General features: G+C 35.5%; 1 protein-coding gene across 3 annotated transcripts in view; it reads right to left on the reverse strand.

The window, feature by feature from the left end:
* PPA2 (inorganic pyrophosphatase 2) overlaps positions 1 to 27,746 on the reverse strand; it is an 85,695-nt gene that overhangs the window by 22,931 nt on the left and 35,018 nt on the right. For all 3 annotated transcript variants that reach the window (XM_036852809.1, XM_036852810.1, XM_036852808.1), the window contains 2 exons: positions 21,411 to 21,537; positions 1,135 to 1,262 (listed from right to left, as the gene is read on the reverse strand). In XM_036852809.1, coding sequence (XP_036708704.1) covers positions 1,135 to 1,262; positions 21,411 to 21,537 — 255 coding nt within the window. The remainder of the gene's footprint in view (positions 1 to 1,134; positions 1,263 to 21,410; positions 21,538 to 27,746) is intronic.

Here is a 27,746-nt window from a genome sequence, read left to right on the forward strand (position 1 = left end):
TGAATGTAAAGTGGTTAGCCTACTATCAATATCTTGCTTGTAAATAAGCATATACCTACTAATTTCATCATCATCAAAGCTGTAGGTAGTCCAATTGCATAATCGTTTTAGATTATCCACTGTCTGAAGGTAGTAAACCTCAACATTTTCTAATTTTTTTTCTTAGTATGAATTCATATAGTGTCTAAAAATGCAAAATCAACAATAGATATAGATCTAGTAAGACCGTCTAAGGAAAACTTGCTTTATTTTTCCAAAGCAGAAAATTCTTTATATTTTCCCCCCAAAATGTTCCTAATTTTCCTTAAGTGAGAGATTACAGTCTAAAATAATAGTTTTACATTTATTTTTAAAAATCCTAGACAAAGCCCTCAAGATCTTAAGGGTTCTTTTAATGTACCTTTAAAAAATACTGGGTTCAGCAATAAACTCTTATATAACAAAATACTTATTGTAATCTTAAAGTTTTCACGACCATGGCTTACTTTACCTGCAAAACATACTTTATTTATTAGTACCACTTAAAGGTTGGTTTATAACGTGAAATTTATATAGTGGCAGTAAGTTTAAAAGACATAGTCCATGTTTTTGACTTTAACTCTTTGGTCTATTTCCTCCATATGTGTCATATTAGAGCCACTTTCTGGTAACTTTGTGGTTTTCTAATAGAAAAATCCTCTGACAGTAAGATAATTCAAGTGCTGTCTTAATCGTTAAGCAGCTTAATTCTGCCATGGTAGGATGAACACTTAGGAGGGAAGCCCCTTTGGATCTGCTTTAATGGTAAGTAACTTTCTCTTCTCTGGAATAAGTAAATGGAAGGCTTTTCTTCATATACAATTTGCAGACTTAGACTGATCATGGAAATCCTTCATTTTCTGAGATGAAGGACTTACTGATAGATAAACAGATGCATATAGGTATTTATCAGCCTTACTGATTTACTTAGAGAGATCTCCTAAAACTTTTTTAAAAATAAAAATGATAAAATAATGTCCTTAAATATGAAAGTCGGTAAAGAGCACTTTTGTTATCATACTATATACAAATGTTCACATATGAAATCGCCCAAAGTGAAAGAAATATTGTACAGGTATCACAGGCACATTTTAGAATAAAGATTATCAACTTCACCTTGTTCTTGAATTCTCCATTAAAAGCAAACTGGTTTTCTGGTTTTCCCTCTGGTATCTTATAAAATCTAAACCAATTAAGCGTAGCTTCTAAGTAACCAGGTTTGTACTTCTTAACATCTTCAATATCTGTAAGTGAAGAAACAAAAATATTTTTGTTAAAAATCAAAATCCACTCCTATTAGTGGTAGAGCACTGGCCTGAGGGAGTCAGTCCAACCCTGCTGCTCACCATCAGCATGTATCCTATCACCTCCGGACTTGCCTTTTTTTCCCCATGTAAAATGTTACTCCTTCATTCTACAAACATTTCTTGAGCACCTTCAGATACCATGTAAGGGGTAGGGGATAAGTCGATGGAAGACAACAAAGTTCTTTTCTTCAAGGAGCTCAAAGGTTTAATTAAAAAAACAAAAAAACAGGCAGATAGACAACAAATTGTATTAAAGTGAGAGGATTAAGTGAGATATACTTAAGGACTGATGTCATTCTGAGGACAATGGGGGGCTTCCGAGTAGGGAGAGCTACAACATCAGGATCCGTGTTTTATATGTACTAAGCCAAAGGATGCTGACAGTAGAGTGGAAGGGCAGCACCCAGAGGAGAACATACTACAGGTGGATGAGAAGGGTTTCAGGCACTCCTACACCAAATATTTAGTAAGTGTCTCATTATGTATCCGACACTGTTGTAAGCAGTGAAATAGAACAGGAATCAGAAACAAGTCCCTGCTCACATGCTTACATAGTAGGAAGAGACAGACAACAAATAAAGACACAGATACGCAATTTAAGTGGTGAAAAGTCTGATGAAAAATAAATCAGAGTAAGGAAGACAGAGAACGTGGTCAGGGCAATTTTAAACAGAGTGATACCTGGATGGTTCAGAGTTTTTCATTTCAAATTAGTAATGATTTATAGGATTTATTTTTAAGTTCTATTACCACGTAAACACCTTAACCATTACATTTTGAAGACATTCATTGAAATATAATTGGAAATAATACTGTATTAGTAATAGGCCCCTCCCCCAAAAGAGGTCCCCAAGGAATGTATCATTTCCAAAAATATCAATTCAAAAAGTATGAGAAATAACTAGATAAAACTAGAAGTCCTTACCCTCCACTAGACTGTGACTTAAGGGAAATTTAGCATAGTCCTTTATTCACAGTATATTACGGCAAATGACAGACTTAGCAGCACTTGGAGCATTAGAAAGCTATAACTAAAACCAGGAGATGACACCAGGCAGAGGGATAATTTAAAGATCACTTGGTTTCAGACATGCTCATCCAAGTCTTGTGGGAATCCCCACTCACTAGGCATGACAGGAAAAGGTAAGAACTTTGCAGGCATGGGTTGAACAGACAGGAATTATCCTTTTCCTTTTTATCCTTGCCTTGTGCCTGTTAGGTAAAGGTTTAGCAAGAGTGACATATGTCTCCAAAGGCCAGGTGTTTCACATAAGTGAAATAAGTGTGGTAAGGCAGAGACCATAGAAATGGCAGAGACTATGGCAAATAAAAGACTGAGTGTGCGGCCTAAAGGCACACAAATCTAAAAATTTAAAATATGTCAATGGGCCACACATCTATATAAAGTAATTCTGGAGCAAATTGCAGAAATGTTACAACTAACTAAGGGAAAAGAGAATCACTTGAAACTGAACACAGGTTAAGTAAGTGATGGAGGATGTTTAAAACAGTGAATTCTAAAGATTAAGATCACATCTTTCTAATATTATACATTGTATCCTAGGTACAGAGCTCTTTGTTATGCCCCAAATGGAACATTCAATAAAGATTTCAGCTAATTAAATTCTGATTATTTTTCCTCTTTATCTTATAAAAAGAGCTTCTTTCTAAAGTGAGCTTTCTATTGACCATTTTCCTACATCCTATCTCTATTTTTACAAAAATAAATCTCTGTAAATTAACTGAGTTCCTCCAACTCACTGTTTTTTTGTGTTTTTTTTATAACAAGTTTATTTTTTTCCTTTTTTAAAATTTATTTATTTATTTATTTATGGCTGCGTTGGGTCTTCGTTTCTGTGCGAGGGCTTTCTCTAGTTGCGGCAAGCGGGGGCCACTCTTCATCGCGGTGCGCGGGTTTCTCACTATCGCGGCCTCTCTTGTTGCGGAGCACAGGCTCCAGACGCGCAGGCTCAGTAATTGTGGTTCACGGGCCTAGTTGCTCCACGGCATGTGGGATCTTCCCACACCAGGGCTCGAGCCCGTGTCCCCTGCATTGGCAGGCAGATTCTCAACCACTGCGCCACCAAGGAAGCCTCAACTCACTGTTTTCTTACTCAGAGGAAAAAAATCTCTTTTAGTCCACTGAAGGTGAGCAACCAGAAATGCACTTTAATCAATGTCCAAAATAAATAATTTTCTGTTACTTAAATCTGATTTATGACATCATTATACTTGCCCAGTCTACCATTTCCTGTTCCACTGCATAAAGCTTTTTTTTTTTTTTGATAATTGCTTTTTAACACACCGATTTCAAATAAGAAAGGAAAAACTGAGTTATCCAGTATCTACCTCAGCTTGCAAGGTTTTCCCTTCAGAAGTTATGAAGGGAACCTGTTAAGAAAAGACATCAATAATAAAAAACCTGAACATTTAATAATGCCAATAAGAAGTGTAACTCTCCAAATATAAGCTAAACTTTTCCATTCTCAATTAATTAAACCCTGGGGAATAAACAGCTGCATTTTCACAAAAAAATAAAACATTTTAAATACGCAATTTAAATATTTTTAAAACCTCAGTAGCAAATGCCTCAAGCCAAAACCTTATATGCAATACCAACAGTCAGTTCAATGAATTACTCTTCCAAAAATATGAAAAATTCCACCTGAAGTCTATAAACTGACTTACATAGTTCATAAAAGATTTTTATATAAATAACCTCATTTGTTCCTCATAAAACTCCCGAGAGTTGTGAGGAGTAAGTAAATTCACATAAAACTTAAGAAAACTACAGCTAAGGAAAGGTAAAAGGGACTTCCCTGGTGGCACAGTGCTTAAGAATCTGCCTGCCAATGCAAGGGACATGGGTTCAAGCCCTGGTCTGGGAAGATCCCACAAGCCACGGAGCAACTAAGCCTGTGAGTCACAACTACTGACCTGCGCTCTAGAGCCTGTGAGCCACAACTACTGAGCCCACGTGCCACAACTACTGAAGCCCGTGCGCCTAGAGCTCATGCTCCGCAACAAGAGAAGCCACCGCAATGAGAAGCCTGCACACCACAACGAAGAGCAGCCCCTGCTCGCCGCAACTTGAGAAAGCCTGTGCGCAGCAACAAAGACCCAACGCAGCCAAAAATTAATTAATTTTGAAAAAATAAAATGTAAAAGATTTGTCAAAATGTTGCCAACTCATTCATGATAGAACTAGTATTATATAAATACAAGTCCTCTAATTCCATGAATTCTGACTTTTCTTCTATATTGCACATTAATAGTTTGTCACAGGTTTATTTATATTATTTTTTATGTGTAGATGTATTTTTATTTTGGTTTTATTGTGGGAAAATATACATAACATAAAATTTACCATTTTTAAGTGTTTGATTCAGGGGCATTAAGTACCTCCACAATGTTACGCAACCACCATTATTATCTAACTCCAGAATTTTTTCATTAGATATATTTTTTATAATATATGTTATTTTAAGAAAAGCAGCGATTCTCTAGTAGTCATTTATTTCCACTCTTGGAATTAATTTCATACGAAAGTTTCTACTAGAGATAATTATATAATTTATTTTCAAGATGAACTAATCCAACAATAGAAGTTAGAATAATCTAGAAGAGCTCTTTTATATAATCAAGCTAAGCTTATTTCAGTTTCAGTTTTTAACTACAATTAAACTCTCTTAATCGAGATCTACTTGATCAATTCCCCAGATGATCAACAAAGACTCTCCACTTCCGTAAATATTCTTTCTGCCGGATGTCCACAGTGGTCTGTCTGCTGAGTCTGGTAGTCAGCTCTAGAATGAAGCCCACACTTGGCTCCCACCAGTTAAGTTTTAGCTTTAGCAAGCAGGTATGTTTATTCCCAAAACATTCACGCCAACTGTATCTGTTGTTATAATTATGAGATTTAATAAAAATTATATAAGGCAGTGACTTTATCAGTACAAAAAAATGAGATTTTGTTTCTATGACAGTAACTTGAATGTTTTTAAAAGAATTCAATAAAAGAGAATGCTAAAAATATCTGCTGTCAAAGTAGGCCTGGGTAAGTCAAAGATGAGACAAAGATGTAAAAATTTACAATTAAACATGTAGATTGATCTGCAGATGAGGTGGGGAAGACGATTTTAGATATGAGAGATCAGGGACAGCCTCTGACAAAAAGTATTTTAGTAAATTCTTAGATGAAGTGTGGGAGCAGCTCATTCACATAGGCAGAAAAGGAGTCCTGGGAGGAAGACTGTGCCAATCAATACTCTGAGGTACGAGTGTGCGTCAAACGTTTGAGGAAGACAGTTAAGAAAGCCCTGCGTTTAGAGCAGGGTGAAGTAAGAGTATTAGGAGATGAGATTACAGAAGCAGTCACATAGGAGTCTAAGGGCCAGACTAGGGACTTGGCTTTGCGATGAGAAGCCACTACAGGATTCTGGGCAGAGTACGTGTTTCATGAAGAATTCTAGCTGCCATGTAGGGAAAAGACCGTGGAGAGGAAGAAGTGGAAGCAGGAAATCCAATACGAGGCGAAATGTGATGAGGGCTTTGATAATTGTAGTTGTATGGAGGTGGTGACAAATGGTCAGTTTTGGATATTATTAGAAAGCAGAACTGAGACGAATTACCAGTGAAAGAAAAAATTAAAAACAACAAAACCCAGTAAAGATCAGACTTACGTAAAATTTAAAGTATCAAAGAGTTAAAAAGGACTAGTCTATAACATTAAGTAGCAATTTAAATTATAATACAACTAAATGCAGTCACCTAAATATATATCACCCTATTTTTTTAGTTTCATAAAAGGTGTCATAACTTCTGACAAATAGTGTACAGCCATGATTTACTTTATAAAAGAGCTGTTTCCAAATTTGAAAGTTTAATTAACAAAGATTATATACAGTCTCCTTAAGGGAATTTTTATATTAAAGCTAAAAATACATGATTTATAAATAACCATAGTTCTATATAAAACCATTGGAAATTTTGTAAATTTCTTTATTAAATACTAGGTAAAAAGCAAAACAAAATAATGATGCAAAATAACAAAGTTTAAAGTTTAATTTGGCTTTTCAAAATCCAGAGCTCTCCATTTTAATTTAGTTTGTCTTAACTAATTTTGATTTAGAAATTTATAAAAGCAAAGAAATTAAGCTAAAATATCTTAGTCAAAACCTACCACTTTATCTCTGTAGACGTGAGAGGATCATAACACTTTTCACTTTTTAAAAGCAATCTTTATGACTTATCTTTTTCTTTCATTAGAGATACTGTATACCTTTCAACATGTAATCAAGCTTCTTTTCAGTATAAACCAATTCACTTGTTTCTAAAATGTAACTGAATATCACAAACTGTAATCTATTAAGAAAAAAAAAGGTTTGATAATTGACTTTCTTTCTAATATTTATTATAAAAAAATACATTCTCTTATACTAGGAGCAGTTTCTAATCACAGGTATTTGTCAAGACTTCCATTTTACCCAGATTTCAGACTTAAACACACTTTAATACTCTATTTTTGCCAAATAAGCAAACAGTAATGATGTAAATGAGGTACAAAATTCAGTTGATAAGGCTCATTTTATGCATACAGCCCATGAACAATATGAGAGAGAAAGAGAGAGAGAGAGAGAGAGAGAGAAATATCTAACCTATGACATATTTTTACTCTGGAGACTTATCAAAGACACAATGAACTTTAAAAGTAATTATTTACCAAAAACAAAAAAAATTAAGAAATTTTAATCATGAGAAAATCATAACACATTCTATAATAAATATCTTTAAGATATTTATTGATATTATTATATTATATGATATTGATATTATTAATATTATATATTATAATATTAATATTCTAATTAATTAATATTAAATATTTTAAAATAATTTAAATTACTCTCTTGCCTACCCAAAAAGAACCATGCCCAGTCCCCCCCACTTTTGATATAATTAAATATTGGATATTAAAAACAAACAATAAAGGAAAAACACACTCTTACTTATTAACAGATAACTTCTTGGTACAAAAGAAAATCAAAAGAAATCAATCCTGAGAGGACCCCTACAAACAAGGATTTTAAAGTCATCATTATGAATATGTTCAAGGACGTTCAGGAAAATACGGTCACAATGCATGAACATGTGGAAATCTCAGTTGAGGAATAAAAACTATGAAACTATCAAAAAAAAACAACAACAAATGAGGGAGTATCTGAAATGAAAAATCATGAATTTAATAGCAGAACTTGGATATGGCAGAAATAAATCAGGTAAGTAGAAGTCAGATCAATAGAAATCATGGAGTCTAAAGAACAGTAAGGAAGAAAGACTGAAAAGACATGAGAGTTTCAGTGACCTGTGAGACAATTAAGAGTGGTCTAAATACAGCATACACAAAAATTAACTCAAAATGGATTAAATACTTGAATATAACATCTGAAATCTTAAACTTCCTAGAGGAAAACATAGGCTGTAACCTCACTGACATCAGCATTAGTGATGTTTTTGTGGATTTAACTCCAAAGGCAAGGGAAACAAAAGCAAAAATAAATAAATGGGACTACATCAAACTAAAAAGCTTTTTTGTGCAGCAAAGGAAACCATCATCACAATGAAAAGGCAACCTAATGAATGGGAGAAGATATTTGCTAGTCATATATCTGATAATGGGCTAATATCCAAAATATATCAAGAACTCATAAAACTCAACAACAACAACAACAAACCCAATTCAAAACTGGACAGAGGATCTGAATAGACATTTTCCCAAAGAAGACATACAGATGGTCAACAGGCACATGAAAACATGTTCAACATCACTAATTATCAGGGAAATGCAAATCAAAGCCACAATGAGATATCACCTCACACCTGTTAGAATGGCTATTCTCAAAAAGACAAGAAATAACAAATGTTGGAGAGAATGTAGAGAAAAGGGAGCCCTTGTGCACTGGTGGTAGGACTGTAATTTGGTGTAGGCACTATGGAAAACAGTATGGAGATTTCTGAAAAAATTAAGAATAGAAAAGCCATATGATCTAGCTAATCCACTTATGGGTATTTACCCAAAAAATATGAAAACACTAATTTGAAGAGACATATACACCCCTATGTTCACTGCAGCATTATTTACAATAGCCAAGATATGGAAACAACTCAAGTGTCCATCAACAGATGAATAGATAAAGAAGATGTGGTATATAAACATAATGGAATACTACTTGGCCATAAAAATGAATGAAATCCTGCCATTTGCAACAACATGGATGGACCTCAAAGGTATTATGCTAAGTAAATAAGTCAGAGGGAGAAAGACAAATACTGTATAATTTCACTGACATGTGGAATCTAAGCAAAACAAAACAAATAAAACAAAAACAAACTCATAGATACAGAGATTAGGTTAATGGTTACCAGAGGGGAAGGGGTTGAGGGGTGAGTGAGGTGGGTGAAGAGGGTCAATGGTTTCGTGGTGGATGGCAACTGGACTTGTCATGGTGATCACTTTGTAGTGAATACAGATGTCAAATTATAATGATGTACACCTGAAATTTATATAATAATAATTTTTAAAGTGGTCTAAAATATGTTATGAGTCTCAGAATGAAGGTAAAAAATATAGGGTGAAAAAAATGTGAAAATGTAACGGTAAGTAATTTCCCAAATGTGGCAAAAACATGAACTTACAGATCCGCAAAGTTCAGGATATCCTAAGGAGGATAAATAAATATAAAGGAAAGACCACCTTAGCATATCACAGAAAAATTGCTGAAATCCAAAAATGAGGAGAAAACCTTTAAAACAGTCTAAGAAAAACAATATATTATATACTAAGTTAACAACACACTGTTGACTTATCAAAAACAATGCAGGCCAAAAGAAAATGGAAAATCTTTACAAAAAACCCTGTAACTTAAAATTCTATATCCATTGAAAGTATACTTCCAAAACAAAGGCAAGAAGAGACAAGAAAAGACAGATCAATGAAAATGGAGAGAATTCATCGCCAAAAGAACTGCACTACAAAAAATGCTAAAGTTGAAGGGAAATAACACCAGATGGAAACTACAGATCTTCAGGAAGTAATAAAATATATGGGTAAAAAAATGGCAAAACATGGGTAAATATAATAGAATACATATGTGTGTGTGTGTTTTTCCTCTTAATTTTTTTAAAAGGCATTTTATTGTTTAAGACAATATGAAACCAAAGCACAAAGGATGGATGGAGGTTCTGGGACCAACTGGATCTCTCATACAACTTGCTGGTGGAAATGCAAAATGGTATATAAAGTCATAGTAAAGTTTGACAGTTTCTTACAATGTTAAGCATATAATTACCCACTGACCTATAACCCTATTCTTAGGTATTTCCTCAAGAGAAATGAAAACATAAGTTCACACAAAGACCTATATATTTGAATGTTCATAGCAGCTTTACTTGTATTAGCCCCAAACTCAAAACCCAAATTTCTGTCAACAGGTGGATGGATAAACTGCGGTGTATCTACACAATGGAACACTATTCAGTGACAAAACAGAACAAACTACACTGATCACACACAATATGCATGAATCCCTACAGCATTATGCAAGAGAAAGAAAAATACCAAAAAATACTTGTCCTTAGCAATGTACAGGTAACTCCAAAGAAACATAACTACAATTGTTAAAAATGCCAAAATTTTAAGTACAAATGTTTTCTCACTTTAAAATAAGTGAAAATGCACTATTTTGAAGGTATTTTCAAACTTTGCTCAAAACATTCATTTTTTGTTTATCAATATATATATGCATACATTAATTTATTCATCAATTAAAAAAAAATTACCAAGCACCTGTAACATGCCAGACACTGAACAAAGCTTTTGCAGTGGAAGAATTAAATACCTAGAAACAAACCTAACATAAAATGTAAGACCTTCATTAGTAAATCTACATCAATTTTCTAAAAGATAAACGAGAAAACCTGAATAATTGGAGAAATATATAAACATATCATACTCATTGTTGCAAAATTTAATATTTTAAAGATAGCAGAAATCCCTGACAATTAATTCCAAAAATTTGCCCAGAAGAATATATGCATTAGAAAAAAACCAAACAACTTGGAAAATGTAGAACAAAAGCAGGAGGATTTGCCTTCTATATGTTTTATTATGAGGCTGTTGTAATTAAAATAATGTGGCACTAGCACAGAAATAGATCACTGACACCAAAGAGAATCCAGAAGCAGACTATCTGTATAAATAAGAATGCAATATACAATAAAGGAGACATTTCAAAAAAGGGGGAAGAGAAAAGATTTTTCTGTTAAGAGGTGATGAAAATATTATTTACATGGAAAAAATAAATTCCACATGGATTAAAGATCCAAGTGTAAAAAAATTAAAACATAAAAGAATAAAAAAGAAATAAGGAAAAACAACTTTGCGACTATGGGGTAAGAAATCCTTACATAAGAATCAAAATGCTAAAGTCACATATAAAAATGATTGATAAAATGCAATACATCAGAATTTGAAATGTCTGTAAGACAAAAGGCAACACAGTTTCTCTGAAGATAGGGAGAAAATATTTGCAACCTAAATAGTAAAGAATTAATATCCAAAATATCTAAGCAACTCCCAAATATCAAAAGAATATGTCAACTCAATAGAAAAATGGAGGGCACCATGCACAGGCAATTCACAGAGGGGAAGATACAACTAGCCAATAAATATATGAAAAAGATGCTCCATCCAAGCATTAAGCAGAAAAATGTAAAATTAAAACAAAATACCATTTTCATCTATTAGATTGGAAAAAAAAAAAAAAAACTTTTAAAGGCTCAGTTAATAGTATGTCATTGAAGCTTCAAAACCTGTAAATCAGGCATTATTTATTTCCTTTATGTAAATTAGGAAACTGGGACTCCATGAGGTTAAGTAATTGGCTCAAGATCTTAAAGGGAATAGAGTAACCTCAATATAGAGTTGACCCTTGGGCAACATGGGTTTGAACTGTGCAGGTCCACTTATTATACATGGATTCGTTTCAATGTGTGTACTGCAGTACTAGTGATCCACGGATGGCTGAATCTGAGGATGCCTGCACTGCAGATATGGAGGGCCAAGTGTAAAGTTACATGTGGGTTTCTGACTGTGCCAGGTTGGCGCCCCTAACCACCGCGTTGTTCAAGGGTCACCTGCGCTACCTTTAAATATGGGGTGGCAGGGGTATGTGTGGGGAGAAGAACATCATCAAATTTGATGAGGTGATTACATCTCCTAACTGAACATATATCAAAATTGTTATCAATTATTCTAGTTCCAAGACTGGATTATCCAACCAGCAAAGAAGAATAGATTAACAGAATGGTTCTCAACTTGGAGGAACCCATCAGGGTCACCCAGGGATATTTATCAAACTATATATACAGTCACATCATTAACTTCCTATCCACATCCCCATATAGAGAACCATCTGTACTTCCATGAAAATGATCCAGAGGAAAAAAAAATGAAAATGCTGTTTTCACTGGCATTATCTCTACCAGACCACAACAGGAAGTAAGGAAAGCATATAATCAGCTGAGGATTTTTGTTTTTATTTTCAGATAAAAAACAGTAACACAAATGTAGTGCCATATCTCCTTGCCCATATTATTTAAAAGAAAAAAAAAAAAGATACTAGAAAATGTGCTCATGTTTGAAATTCTGTCCAAAGAGAGTAAAAAAAAAAGTAAAAAAGGAGTTTCCAATTCTAAGGGATGCCACCAAAGGAAGTGACATAAATGCACAAAGCTCTCATTTCAATGCTGTAGATGCTGTTCTCACAGAGCTAAATGTGTGCAAGACCGGCCTCCAAACAAAGTCTGTGGGAAGTAAGAACATACGTTTTTAATGACATTTTACAAACATTCACAAGAAATAACAGTTCTGTTCCATAATATTCACTGTATCATCACAAATAGAGGTTCCAGCTCAGAGAAATGTTTTAATAGCTACACTTACATGGGATCCCTAAAAGGTTCTCATGTTTTCCACACTGTTCTGCGTATCTATGCTTAATAGCACACAGACTAATGAATAGTATCCTTCATTTTAGTTGCGTTTTCTTTCTCTATTCTCCTTTTCCACAAATTCTACTCTTATCAACGTCTATACTAAAAATATATGTTCACATCATGAAAAATGGAAATATACTTCAAAATAAGTTAAAACCAAACAAAGATAGAAGCCTATTTGTATTGTATCAGAAAAACTTCTTGGAAAAGACTTGGTAGATTTCTTTCCCAAAATATAAATATTTATTACCATTTCACAAGAAATTTTACATGACCAATAAAATGAAAACCATCCAGGTGCCTTGTAACACAGAAATCCAAATGGTTTTCTAATCTAATTTTAACTAGAACCACATAACCAAGTAGCTAAAAGCTTAGGCTTTGGGTCACCCAGACTTTCACTGAAGTTTCAGCTCCACCACTTAACAGCTTCCCTAAAGTACCTAAAAATGTGCCAATGTCCCCAAGAAATCTATCTCATGATCTTTAATTTAAACTGCGTTTTGCTCAGCACTAACTCTGAAGATAATTTAGGTCTTTCTATTTTAGAAGAAGACAGGCTTTAGCCTGTCTAAATAATGGATTGAAATATTCCTAAAACAACCAAAAGTTAGAGAAGAAAAGCTCTAGGGGTCATTTACTGATTAGAGGATCAACCCCACAACTTTAGAGATGAAGAAAGCTTCAAGAGGTTATGTGAGGGACTTCCCTGGTGGCGCAGTGGTTAACAATCCGCCTGCCAGTGCAGGGGACACAGGTTCTATTCCTGGTCCGGGAAGATCCCACATGCCGCGGAGCAATTAAGCCCGTGAGCCACAACTACTGAGCCTGCACTCTAGAGCCTGCGAGCCACAACTACTGAGCCCGCGAGCCACAACTATTGAAGCCCGCACGCCCTAGAGCCTGTGCTCTGCAACAGGAGAAGCCACCACAATGAGAAGCCCGTGTGCAGCAACTAGAGAAAGCCCGCATGCAGTAACAAAGACCCAACTCAGCCAAAAATAAATAAATAAATAATTAATAAATAAATAAATAATAAATACATTTGTAAAAAAAAAAAAAAGGAAAAGCTTATCTGTGTATTGGGAGCATGTGTTGGAGGGAAAAAGGAAATTTAAAAAAAAAAAAAAAAAGAGGTTATGTGACTTTCCCAAGGTCAGATAACTAATACATACAAGAAAGGATTTTAGAATTTAGGCCTCCCCTACTCTTCACATCGTAGGAATATGACTGAAGCCTGAAAAAACACTGGAAGAGGTCAAGGTTCAAAAAAGAGGCAAATGATTCCCAGTAATTTAATTCTATTCTTAATTATAGTACATTTTACTTGATTTGTCCCCGTTCCTCAACTGCCTCCTCCCACATCCCATCCCTACCCACACACGCCTATTAAGCCATACCTATTAATGAAATCAAAGGAATGAAGATCAAAAGAGTCATCTTTTACTGGGACTTCTAATCATAATTATCCCACTGATGCCTCAACTATTGAAGAGCAAGTGGTCAGCGCTCCCAGAAAGCAAGACAGTCCAAGGCCACAACTACTTTTCCGAGCGTGGATGCGATGCAGTGGCTCCCGCAGCCTTTAGGGAAGTCACCGACCAACGCCCGCCCCCAACCACCAGTGCCTCAGGTTCCCAACCTGAAACAAAAAAGGGAACACTAGCACATCTTGCTTGAACTTAGGTAAACATTCAACAGATATTCCAAAAGACGCACTCAGCATAGTTCCTCGACATACAGTAATTGTTCCAGAAATGTTAGAGCTTTTAGGACGACAATGGTGACATGCCGGCCCCTTTCTGTGCCAAAGAACACACGCAAAGGAAAGCAAACGGAACGCCATTCTTTCCGGTTACAAAGGTTAATGTGAATATTTTCCCTTAAGATTACTATGCTGTGCCCTACTTTTTCCCCTAAATGATAAGGTTAACTTGTGTTTTAGGAAGTAAGGAAATTAAATACCTTATTAATTTGGCTTATTTTTAAAATAATAATTGCAGGGGCACTAGAATTGTTTATTTAGCACATGAAAATTTAAGTCAAATAGATTTGGTTTCCATGTGTTTGTTCCTGCCTTGAAAGAAAATAAAAGAAACTACATAGTTTTATTTGACTTTCAAATTTCTTTAAATGTAAGTTGAAATTCTACAAATATGAAATACATATAAATTCTGATAATTTCAGGACAAGTGCAATGCTGGCCTTCGAAAAAGTCCCAACTGCCTCATTTAAAATAATTCCCTTATTACTTATGTAATTTATTCATCCCAGAATGTATCTACATCAATATAATTGTTCTGATTTTCAATTTTTGAAAACTTTAACATCACTGCCCAGGCAATATTTATTACAGGACATCAGACAATAGTTTTCATTTATTTAATACCAATCAAAAGAAATCTTTATTGCTCTGCAAGTTGACATAGCTTCTAGGCTTAAATTACCTCCTTATGACATTACTTCTCCTGACATAAGGGCCTTAGGCATCATTGGCGGTCCTGAAGAGGCTCAAACATCTGTTTGGTGAATATCTGAAGCTCTATATTATAGAAGGTGGTTAATTTAACCAAGAGAGAAATTACATATGCCCTAGCATTTCCATCTTCTTAAAAAGCTCTGAACTTGGTTATTTCAGAACCAAGCGCTATTATCCCTAACAGCCAAGGCATTCTCTAGTAACAATTTAGGTGCCCTGGGAGTCTTATTAACTCTTGCAGGTCATTAAGGTACCATTAAGAGCATTAGGGGCTGGAACCTAATTACAGTGCATTAAAAGGTCTTAGTGCTCACCAAGTGTTAATGAGCCAGCCAAAGTGACCAATTTTCTATCAGGGCATATGAGGAATTCATTTTCAAATGCTGTTTAGACTTTTTTTAGATTTTCAAAGTTGCTACTCCACTTTCAGAAGGCAAAACTTGAAGATTTAAATAATAATGTTAAAATTACAGAAATATAGCCAGCAACCACAGTTTCTTTCCAACTGAAATGTATTCTCTGATGCAATGGCTAGTTTTAGTTCAGTCAAGTCAAAGTTTAAAAAACTATAAACATTAAAACAGGATGTTACAGTCTACCAAAGTCTGTACATGTTCATTAGGATCAAAGAAGTTATTTCCTAACAAATAAAACAACCACAGGGTTTCCCTGGTGGCGCAGTGGTTAAGAATCCAACCGCCAATGTAGGGGACACAGGTTCGAGCCCTGGTGCAGGAAGATTCCACATGCTGTGGAGCAACTAAGCCCATGCGCCACAACTACTGAGCCTGCGCTCTAGAGCGCACAAGCCACAACTGCTGAGCCCTCGTGCCTAGAGCCCATGCTCTGCGACAAGAGAAGCTACTGCAATGAGAAGCTCACTCACAGCAAGGAAGAGCAGCCCCCGCTCACCACAACTAGAGAAAGCCTGCACACAGCAACGAAGACCCAACACAGGCAAAAATAAATAAATTAATTAATTTTAAAAAATTGGTACCACGCTTCAAGCATGATACATCTAGAACTACATGTATAAAAATTAAAGAGTAATAAAAATGGCTTAAAAAACCTCCCAACCCCAGAACTTCCTTACAGAAATACAAATGTGTCTGAATTAATACACCAAAAAATATATATATAGATAGATAAAACATACTGTCTATAAACTAAAACACACTTTTTTGTTTTCAAAAAAGAAAAAATAGGTACTGACCATGTCAAAAACAGCTTCTTTTTCTTAAGGTAGTAGAAATTAATAGGAGGGACTTATTTTTCAAATGTCTAAATAACAATTATATATAGGAAATAATAAAAAAATTTCCCTGTAAATTTCTATATTACACACATCCTCAGAAAACTACAGAATTTTAAAGAATTTCCAGATAGTTACCCTTCCCTACATGTTTTTAATTCTTCTTCCTATTGAATAAAAATGCCAAGTATAGATGACAAATGTTTAAACTGTTAAAAAATCACTCCTTTGTGATAGAAATTTCAACTCAAATACAGTAATTTACATTTAAGGTTACTGCATTAGATATTTTAAAGTTATTTAAGGAGAAGTTGACCACCAAAACAAACCATTTCTGACATGTATGGACTCCGACATGTATGAAATCAATCTCCCATGCATTTTCTGTAAAAATTTTTGGAAAATGTACCCCATGATAATAGCTATGCAGCAGGCTCAAGGGTACAGCCTGTCTAAAACCAGTCATTCGATAAACAGTATGATAAACGAAGTGAATGATAGTCACATAAATACTGTAAATGCTATTTATTAGTTTTCAACTTTCAGATTCAAGAGACAAAACATGAAAAACAGTTATGGTTTTAAAGAACAGAACCTACGCATTACAAATGTATTACACTGTAGAACTCATAGTGTAGATGAGGGAAGCTGGGTTGTAAGGGGCAGAGAAGGAAAGAAGTACAGAAACCTGAATGCCCTGGTTTTACACTGGGCAGCCACGAGTTACTGTTCAAAATTAATGAAGCAATAAATACAGCTCAAAGTGTAATACCTAGAGTTATTAAGATAACAGAAGAAGAAATATGGTAACAAAATTGAGAGATGTATAAGATGTTAAATTCCTAATCTTTGAAAGCAGCAACTTAAGTTAACAGGGAAAAGAAACAGAGGTGTGAGCACACTGATTACAGAACAGAAGCAACCACTTGAGAACTAAAAACATATGGGGAAGAAGATATGAGAAGTAAGACTAGGGGGGTGGGGATGAAAAAGTAGGAAGGAGAACATTACTTTTCATTTTATATACACTTTTTATACTTCTGAGTTTTTATTTCCAAACATATGACTATTTTTTATAATTAAAAAAATGCCATCCAAAGTCTTCTGTTTGTGATTTTAGAAGGTACACGTGGGAGGGACACAATAAAATGTTTAAAAGTTGCTTGGTTTCAGATTAAATACTGCTGATTAATTTTTAAAGATTTATAGTAGATAGAGAATAGCACCAAACTTTTAATATCTATTAGCTAGTATTTATTTAATCATATGAATCCAAATATACATTTTTATCTTACTACAGTAAAACCATAAATTGTTATCAGAGGCATTTCCTCTAATCTCAAAATCATGAAGCTGATTCCTTTATTTATTTCTGAGGCCCCCTCACCCTTGCCAAGGTTCTATTTTTAACCTGTAACATCCTATAAAATAAGCCATATGCTTACAGTAGTACTTAAGCGCCTCCTGAATTATAAGTTAGGTACCTTCAGAAGATGAATTATTATGATACAAGAGAAAGCTATTAAATATTGTAATCAAGTCATAGAAACTAATTTTGTCAAAATTCCTTCACAAATTCAGGAAGCTTTCAACCCCTGTGATTAGTGAGCCTCTTTCAGTTCTCACCCCTTCCAATTCCCCCCCTTTACAGGTGCTAATGAAAACACAGACAACACACCAGGCTAAGCAGTGAAGAAAAAAAGTAAGGTTAGGAATGATTTCTGTCCATTAATATTTGCTTGAGCAGCGGGACAACAGAAACTCTGTCTTTTGTTTGAAATCGTTTCAGAGGAGAGCTGGATGATGTTAGAGAGATATGATAAATATAAACCAAACTTCAGTTTCAATGAAAAATAAAAGCTGCTACATAGAGTTACCTAGTATTCCATGATTTAGGATTAAAAAAAAAAATTTATACTGCAGACTCTTCAGCCTTTCAATTTGTGCCTACATCTATTTTTTTTCTTGGGTCTCTATCGAATAAAAGAGGAGAGAAGAAACGTGGAATATGTGGAGTATGTACAGTAATGTGCAGGTAAAAGAAATGAGAAGTCACAAAAGAAAACACTTATAACTGTTAAAACTACAGAACTTATCTTACAAAATCTAGATATATAAGAGTACTTAAGTATTGGAACTACTCAGTGTAAATAATATGCAAATATCCTTAAAGTAAATAATCCATTTTCCCCTGTATACCTTATTCATTCTGGAAATAAACACAAAGCACAATGTCAGCTACCATTTCAGAGCAAAATATGTCAATAATTACTCATCTAGTCTTTTAAGATTTAAAAAAGTTATTATAAAGAAGCACTGTTGTATTTCTTAAGATGAAGATAATGTATGTGTTCCCTTTTAGTGTAATGGAAAAAAAGTCCTTTTTTCCTTTCAAAACAAAATTTCTTATTTTAATTATTCTAGTCTGATAATTTCATCTCAACCAAAATAAGCTTCAATATTTCTGCATGTCATGGTTTCAGTATTTCTGCATGTCTCTCTGTACGAGCATACACAACAAGAATTTAGAAGAGGATGCCCAAAGTGCAAGCCATCTCCATTTGGGGTATAAACAGAAAAAAAGTGAAAATAGTTATATTTTTTCATTCTAACCCTTAGGAAACTGTAGGAGTAAGGTACTTATACTATGTACTCTGGTTTCAATACTGCTAGTTACAAATACTGTAAATTACACAAATATGAATTGTGCAGTATAGCACGGTAGATGGACAATGGACTTTCTCATCAGACTGAAATGAGTTCAAATCATGGTTCCACTATTTACTAAATGTGCAAACTTAGGCAAGTTATTTATTTATTTGTTTTAAAATTTTATTTATTCATTTTTGGCTGCGTTGGGTCTTCGTTGCTGCACAGGCTTTCTCTAGTTGCGGCGAGCGGGGGCTACTCTTCTTCTCGGTGCATGGGCTTCTCATAGTGGTGGCGTCTCTTCTTGTGGAGCGCAGGCTCTAGGCGCGCGGGCTTCAGTAGTTGTGGCTCGCGGGCTCTACAGCGCAGGCTCAGTTGTTGTGGCTCACGGGCTTTAGAGTGCAGGCTCAGTAGTTGCGGCACACGGGCTTAGCTGCCCCGCGGCACGTGGGATCTTCCCGGACCAGGGATCGAACCCGTGTCCCCTGCATTGGCAGGTGAATTCTTAACCACTGTGCCACCAGGGAAGTCCCTAGGCAATTTATTTAAATCCTTTGAGATTCTTCTAAATTAAGAATAATAATATGTACTAGGACAGGCACCAGTGTTTGGCATATATTAGGGAATTTGAGGTGTTAAATCACATCTCTAACAGTACTGAGCTAAAGACTAGTTTCCTTAGACTCTCAGCCTCTCCAGTTTAAAGGGACATCCCTCAGTAGAGTTTCATGACTTTAGTGTGCCACATCACAAATGAATTAATTGAACAGTTTGTTTTTGCTGGCTGTTGCATCATTATATTATCAGTTCTCATCTGAGGAGCAGCTTATGTATTAAAAAACTTTTAAATTGGGTATTGATTTACTCTTATTACATATGTATACATATATACATGCATACATATATATGTGAGAAATACGATAATAAAGAAATCCAGTGTAAAATAATGAAATAGATAAGAAAAATATATGGTTTATGGGCTTGAGTCTCATATTTTAATTGTAGTTTTCATGTTTTAGTTTTGACCCTGAGGTTATATGTACTTCACCCGATCAGACCCCTCCCTTTCTCAATTACAAGCAAGAATGGCATAAAATCTCTCTTGTTGTTCCATGTGCAAGAAAAGTTTTTTGTTTTTTTGTTTTTTTTAAGAAAACACTTCCTTTATTAAATGCAGCTATGCTTACATTTTGGTGCATTTCAAAAAGCAATGTTGATCAGTGGTAATGCCTACGTTAAATTGAGCATGCACAATTACAATGGAAAAAAAATCCCTAAGAACAGCTTTTACACATCCCTCTTGCTAGTGCAGCTCTGTGTAAAACTGGAAAGTCTGCAAAGTATGTTTTCTGTATCAGGAGTTTCCCGCTCTGTACTTCTCCTTTCTGCTCCATGGTGAAGAAAAGGTTTTAAATGCACATAAATTAAGAGAGTTTAAAATGTAAGTGTTAATGAGTTTCAGTCAATACAGAAATGGTATATTTTCAAATTGAGATAAGAATTGAGGTCTAGAAAAGACCAGGATCCCAAATAAGGATGAAACTGAAAGGAAAAAGGTTAGAAAACTAGGGGAAAAAATTGGTCAGAGAATAATAATAGTGGCCATATACTCAACACTTCATATGACAGCCAGAGGCTTTAAGTAAATCACATCTTATACTGCCAACAAGCTCACAAGTAGGTATAATTACCTACATTATTAGATGAGCAAACTGAAATTCAGAAAGGTTAAATGATCTATCCAAAGTCACTCAAGTAGAAAGTAGCACAGCCAGAAGGCAAACTGAAGTCTGTCCGACACCAAAGAAATTTAACTCTTTATCATACCAAACTTCTGGAACTTAAATTTCTGGGACATCAAAATTTTGTTAGAGGGCCGTTATCTTTCCCTTCACCTGTACAAGACAGAACAAAAACTAGGTATAAAACCAGCTTATGTCTTTGATGAACACTCCCCTTTTTGTTTTTTATTTTTCCTGTTACTCAAATGAATAAAAGAGAGATTTAAGAAAGAAAAGAAGGAAGGGAGGGAGGGAAGGAGGTGAGGGGGAAGGGAGCCCATAGATTGTACTTTCTTAATCTGAAGTATCGTCTGCCTGTCTGCACTCCTTTTCTTTCTCTTACTCCTCCCAGCAGTACGACATAACTCAGACACAATCATATTGAATCACAATCATATTGAATTGTCCATGGAGAGAGAATTAAAAAAACAAAACGTATAAGTTTAACTCCCAAAATATACACTGTGTTTTACATGAGCCTCTTTTAAATTCTTTTTTTTTTTTTTTAAAGAAATTCACGTTCTTTTATTTATTTATTTATGACTGTGTTGAGTCTTTCGTTTCTGTGCGAGGGCTTTCTCTAGTTGCGGCAAGCGGGGACCACTCTTCATCGCGGTGCGCGGGCCTCTCACCATCGCGGCCTCTCTTGCTGCGGAGCACAGGCTCCAGACGCGCAGGCTCAGTTATTGTGGCTCACGGGCCCAGTTGCTCCGTGGCATGTGGGATCTTCCCAGACCAGGGCTCGAACCCGTGTCCCCTGCATTGGCAGGCAGACTCTCAACCACTGCGCCACCAGGGAAGCCCCTTAAATTCTAAGAATTCCAATGACACACTGATTTACTTCTGTTTCTGGAAAGTTACAGACTTACCATGAAACTTCGAGGCTTCAGGATCATTCACATTGATAGCAATTAATTTCCAATCTGTTTCACCCTGATCAATAAGAGCCAAAATTCCGAGGATCTTCACATGAACAACATCTCCACGAGAGAGAACCTTTAAAGAGAAAAGAAATTCAGCATTTGCAAGGCTTTGGAGAAATTTACTCATATATCATAAAAATCTATATGAAAGATTAAAAGCACTATAGACTGAAACTTAATTAAAATTATTGTAAACACAGTCATAAAGCCTTTTATGATATCCTTCTTAGAATAGATGTCTTGATCCCTTTTTGGAAACTGAAATTATTTATAGATCTTAAAATTTAATGTACTAGGCCTAGAAACTCATACTAAGCAGAAAATAAAGCCATGTATATCATGTTATAATATAAATCTGGCTTCTGCTGTTTGGGGGTAAAAAGACATGAGAATCCTTTGAAACTGCTTTATAGTACCTTTTTTGCAAACTATATTTATCAGTTACTAGTGAAAAGTAAATTTTTATCATATCTGAATACAGCCTTAAGATAATGAATGACAGTGAAATAATTATTAAAATGTTAAAGATAGAGACAAACCAGGTTTCATAAAATGCTTTAAAAAGATTTTAAGTGAAACCAAGAAACAGCATCATGTTGAAGCAGATGTTCCTTGTACTAAAGAAAGTTATTTCAGTGGTTCCCTCAAGTTGCCAATGCCAAGTTTATATGCATGCATTCTTTCTATAGCCTTTTATTTTTAAAGGTTCAGTCGGCTATAGAATTTCACTGTAAGCTGAAATCTGAACACATGCTTCAGAATAATTCCTTCATGATTCAAAATGCAGCTTTACATCTGGAAATCAAGGTATGCAAAAGAAAGTCACAGTTGTATCTTGAAATTATTTGAGAGAAAAAAACAGATCTTAAATCATAAAGTCAAATAAATCCTTTCAGAACATTTGCAAAATGAATTTGAAATCTTAATATAAATCTGCATGAAGGTGAAATTAGTTTATCCAACAGATTAATGTGACTGTATAAACTAAACTGAAATACCACTTTTAGGAGAATATGCACAATTATATTAGCCAGACTCTCACACGTTTAGGCTCTATTTAGTACCCAGCACTGTATTAGACACTATGTATACAAAAAGAAAGCATCCCCTTTCTTAAAGGCTTACAATCTTGTTGGGGAGACTTACACACCTCCCGCCAGGAGGTCCTTTATAAAACAAAAATGTTCAAAGTTATCACATAATCATCAGTGAAAGGTGGCTCCATTGGTTAACTCAGTGATGAACTGCATCACTGCTTCTCAGCCAGAGGCAATTTTGCCCTCTAGAGGACATGTGGCAATGCCTGGGGACATTTTGGGTGGTCACAACTGGGGGGTATTATTAGCATATTGGCGGGGAAGAGGCCAGGGAAGCTGCACCGGACAGCCTCCTATTACAGTATCATCCACCCAAAATGTCAATAGTGCCGAAGCTGAGGAGCCTGCAGCAGACTTTGGTGACAGGGCTGTCTATCAGAATTACTGGGAATCATATATAGTTTTTATAGGCACCTTCTAAATTGTTTTATTTTTATTCACAAGAATTAATTTACTTTGAAATTTCATACAACATAAGAGCAGATTTGAGACTTGTATGGTTACAAGGGCAAGCAGGAAGCATGTCTGGGAATTATCAAGTTTCATCAGAATGATAAACGCCCTCTGATCTCATAAGCAACAGAAAGGGATTAGACAAACCACTGCCTTGCAATTACACTTTAAAAACTGGAAAGGAAATTCTCTCAATCAAACCAAAAACTCAGGATAAGATGCTTAAAAACAAATGGTAAAATTCTTCTGAATACCCCACAATTCAATTCAGTCTAAAGCAATTCAACAAATTTTGCAGAACACATAATGTTAGATACCAAATGAATAACACTTCTCAAAGAACTTAACTTTAAAAAATTTCTGTATCTGTGATTCTAAGTCTATTAACAACTTCCAGGACTCTGCTCCTTTTCCTTTGCCCATTTACATATGTGGTGTTAAAAGAGGCTTTCTTCTATGATGTTCCTTATAGATGATTTAAGGACTAGCCAGGCATAGCCCGGCACAAGATAAAGGAGCGTAGTCCCAACAAAGGCCTATTGTTTAGATGGCGATTAAGTACTTACTTCACGTTTACTAAATATTTTTTCGGGCCTCATTAACCAAAAGAATAAATTGCTTTGGATATAAGATAAAACCTATTGCCTCAGTTCCATTATAAAACTCTCAGTCTACCCTGCGAGGAAATTAATGTACACAGCAGATTCTGTTACTAATTCCTTGGGAATCATACAGTTGACCATGTTTCAAAAATGAGTTGACATTCTGAAACAAGAACGTAGGTATGCCTCAAAGATTTCAGGCAGAATCAGACTAGGGTTACTACAGACTTTTCTAGCTATTATAAAAATATTTCAAAAGATAGGATTTTTAAGTCACAAATATATGGGGTCAAATTCTTCCTCCACCATTCCTAGAGGTGACTGAGGCCAACTACTTCACACAATAGTTTAGGACTTGGTTTCTTCACAGTAAAATGGAGATCACATGACTTACTCCTTGATGTAAAGATAAAGAGCAAAGGAAACAACAGATGCATGAACTAGAACACAAGAGGTCTTTCACAGATATTAATATTTTTTTCTCTCTGGGCTCTACCTGTACTTATCTGCTCACACTTGTCAACTGCTAACTCCTGGGAACCCGGAATGAGCAGAATGTAATAGTGGTCTACAACAAAACTTCTGGGCTGATTTAGAATTTGAAGAATGAGGTAAACCTTCAATTGGACCCAATCAATATGAAAAACTATGGAAAGTAAAACTGCTTAAAGCCTGTTATCCTGTGTATTAGGTTTTTACTATAGTGTAACAAGTTATTATAAATCTAAAGGCTTAAAATAGTGTACATTGTCTCACAGTTTCCATGGGTCAGGAGTTTAGGCACAACACAGCTAGATTCTCTGCTTATGGCCTGACAAGGCCAAAATCAAGGTGTTGGCCAGGCTAGGCTCTGATCTGAAGGTTCTAAGGAAGAACCCATTTAAATGCAATTCTTTGCAATTGTAGGACTGAGGTCCCCCTAAACTTGCTGGCTGTCAACCAGGGACTGCTCTCTGCATATAAAAGTATGCTTTCAAGATTAATGATGTATACCTTGTTACAAATCACTTACATTTAAAACGTTTAATTTTATTCCACATATTTAGTGACTTTGATATGTTTATTTAAAAGCCTGTATATCAAGTTTTCTTAGATTCCCTTGTTTTGTCAATAATGACTTAGTGTTACTAAGTCAAATCAATTTATCAGGTACTGAGATTTTCATGATTTCCAGTTACCAATCTCATTAATTACGTGCTCACTGACAAATTTTTACATCAGTGAAAATAAGATACTTTCATTTAATCTTTTCACTTACACTTAATATCTGCATAAGGATTTAAATTAACTTAATAATCTGCACTTAATATAAACTGAGTGGCCCCAAGGATTACACCTTCAGAATAAGAGTTTTCTAAGGAACCTTCCTACATTGTTGGTGGGAATGTTCGTTGATGCAGCCACTATGGAAAACAGTAGGCAGGTTCCTCAAAAAGCTAAAAATAGAGTTGCCATATGATCCAGCAATCCCACTCCTGGGCATATACCCAGACGAAACTGTAATTTCCAAAAGATATATGCACCCCTATGTTCATGGCAGCACTATTTACAATAGCCAAGACATGGAAGCAGCCTAAATGTCCACTGACAGATGAATGGATAAAGAAGATGTGGCACATATATACAATGGAATATTACTCAGCCATAAAAAAGAACGAAATAATGCCATTTGCAACAGCATGGATGGACTTAGAGATTATCATACTAACTGAAGTAAGTCAGAAAGAGAAAGACAAATACCATATGATCTGTTATATGTGGGATCTAAAATATGACACAAATGAACTTACCTACGAAACAGAAACAGACTCACAGACACAGAGAACAGACTTGTGGTTGCCAAGGGGTAGGGGTGGTAGGGAGGGATGGATAGGGATTTGGGGATTATCAGATGCAGGCTATTATATATAGAATGGATAAACAACAAGGTCCTACTGCATAGCATTGGGAACTATATTCAATATATGTGATAAACCATAATGGAAAAGAATATGAAAAAGAATGTATATATATGTATAGCTGAATCACTTTGCTGTACAGCAGAAATTAACACAAAATATTGTAAATCAACTATACTTCAATAAAATAAAAAGAATTAGGGTTTTCTACTATATAACCTTTCCATCGATGTAATGTTATTTAATTTAGTGACTCTTCTTATCATAAAATAAGACACAGGAAAGTGACCCAAAGTATATAGCACAGCATCTGGCACAAAGGAGGTACTCATTGAAATATTTATATTCTTCCTTCAATCTATTCATTTTATACACACTTCACTACCCCCTCTGGAGAAAAAAGGCCAAAAAATAAATTTGTAAACTATAGCTTAAATTTAAAATAAAGCAAACAATTTGGCCATATTTCTGCTGGAGAGATAAAGGAATTATAGAGTCACACAAGCATGAACTCTAGCCCCTATTTGTCCTTATCTGGGTGTAAACTAGAAATGTAAGTTGGATGGGAATCTCCTCTGCAGGAAAGGAGTAAGAGACAGGGGGAAGGAAAAGAAGCTGGGGTGGGGGGTGGGGGCGGGTGGAGGAGAATAAAAGTACAAGGAAGAAAAAAAGAAGGAAGTGGAAGAATAGAAGGAGAAAAAGCAAAAAAAGAAGGAACAGAAAGTTCAAGAAGAGGATGAAGAAGAGGAGGAAAGAAGGAGGAATAAGAAAGGAGAATGAGGAAGAAGATGAGAAAGAAAAAAGAAGAGTAACAGAAGAACACAGTAAATAAACAAAGTGACAAAGAATCAGAGGACACTATTCACTGAATAACATTCTGGAAACCTAAAAGTGCTAATATGAGTTTCCAGAGAAAACCGATTTAATCTCAGCTAGAAGAATATGACTCAAGTAATGATTGCATTTGGAACGTCTTACATTAAGCACACGCCCTGTGCCAGGCACTGAGTTACACACTGTAACGGTGAGTCCCATCCTCACAGAGCTCACTGCCATCTCGGAGGAGACAATTAGACAAAAAACACAGCACTATTGGTACTGAGGAAGCACAGACCAAAGAGCAGGTATGTTAGCGTACGGAGGGTAAAGGGAGACTTCTGAGAGGAAGTGATATTATAGCTGAGATCCGAAGGATGAGCAGGGGGAGGTAAAGTGAAAAGAAGGGGAAAGTAAAATAAAGTGAAGGAAGAGAATGTTCCATTCCACATAAAGGGAATAGCTTGTGTGAAGGCCTGTACATGAGGGACGGCAGATACATTATAGGAATTGGAAGTTCGGTACAGCTGCAGACGAACAGTGGCAGGAGAGGAAGTCAGAAAAGGAGGGGACAGGGACTAAAAAAGAGTAGAGCCGGAAAGGAATCTGGAATCGGGAGGGAAAATAAGACTCGGCAAGGAAACTGGTCAGTAGTAGGAATAATTCAAATGCAATATAATTGAGGACTAGACAAAGCTGGCTGCAGTGACAATGGAAAGAAAGAGATGTAAAGGCCATTTAGAACATAGAATCAGTATTTCATGACTAAGAGGATAAAGAGAAGCAAAGGATGATCAAGGATGACCCCTCAGTTTCTGGCTCAAGAACCTGGAGGTGAGGAGGAAAGGAGGAGAGACGTCCTTCATGTGGACAGGAGGAAACAATGAATTCAGTTCCGGACACGATGAGTTTGAGGTGCCTGGGAGACACCCAAGTGTAGGTGTAGGTAGTTGAGAACGTAGGTCTGAGCTGGACATTAATTTGAGAGCAAAACCATGAATGCTTGGGACTGGATCACCAAGGGAGTCTCTACACAAAGTGAAGAAGAGGTGAACCAGGGCACAACCCTCAAGCAAAGCAATGCTCAAGGAGCAGGCAGAAGAAAGGAGCTTGCAAAAGAAACCCAGGAGGAACGAGAATTAGAGGATATCCAAGATATTATGATATAATCAAAGCCAAGCAAAGAGACTGTTTGAAGAAGGAAGATGAGGTTAAAGGTATAAAATACTAAAGTAAATTCAAGTTAGACAAAACCTGTGAAACAGGCCAGTTGGATTTGGCTAAAAGAAAGTTACCAGTAACCTTAGTAAGAGCAGTTTCACTGAAATAATGGGGGGACGGAAAAAATTTTGAAATAGGTTAAGATTAAGTGGGAAGGAGGAGACAGAGGTCAGTGTTTACTCTATTTAGAAGTCT

This window comes from Balaenoptera musculus, chromosome 5 (assembly GCF_009873245.2).
Source record: "Balaenoptera musculus isolate JJ_BM4_2016_0621 chromosome 5, mBalMus1.pri.v3, whole genome shotgun sequence".
Classification (NCBI taxonomy): Eukaryota; Metazoa; Chordata; class Mammalia; order Artiodactyla; family Balaenopteridae; genus Balaenoptera; species Balaenoptera musculus.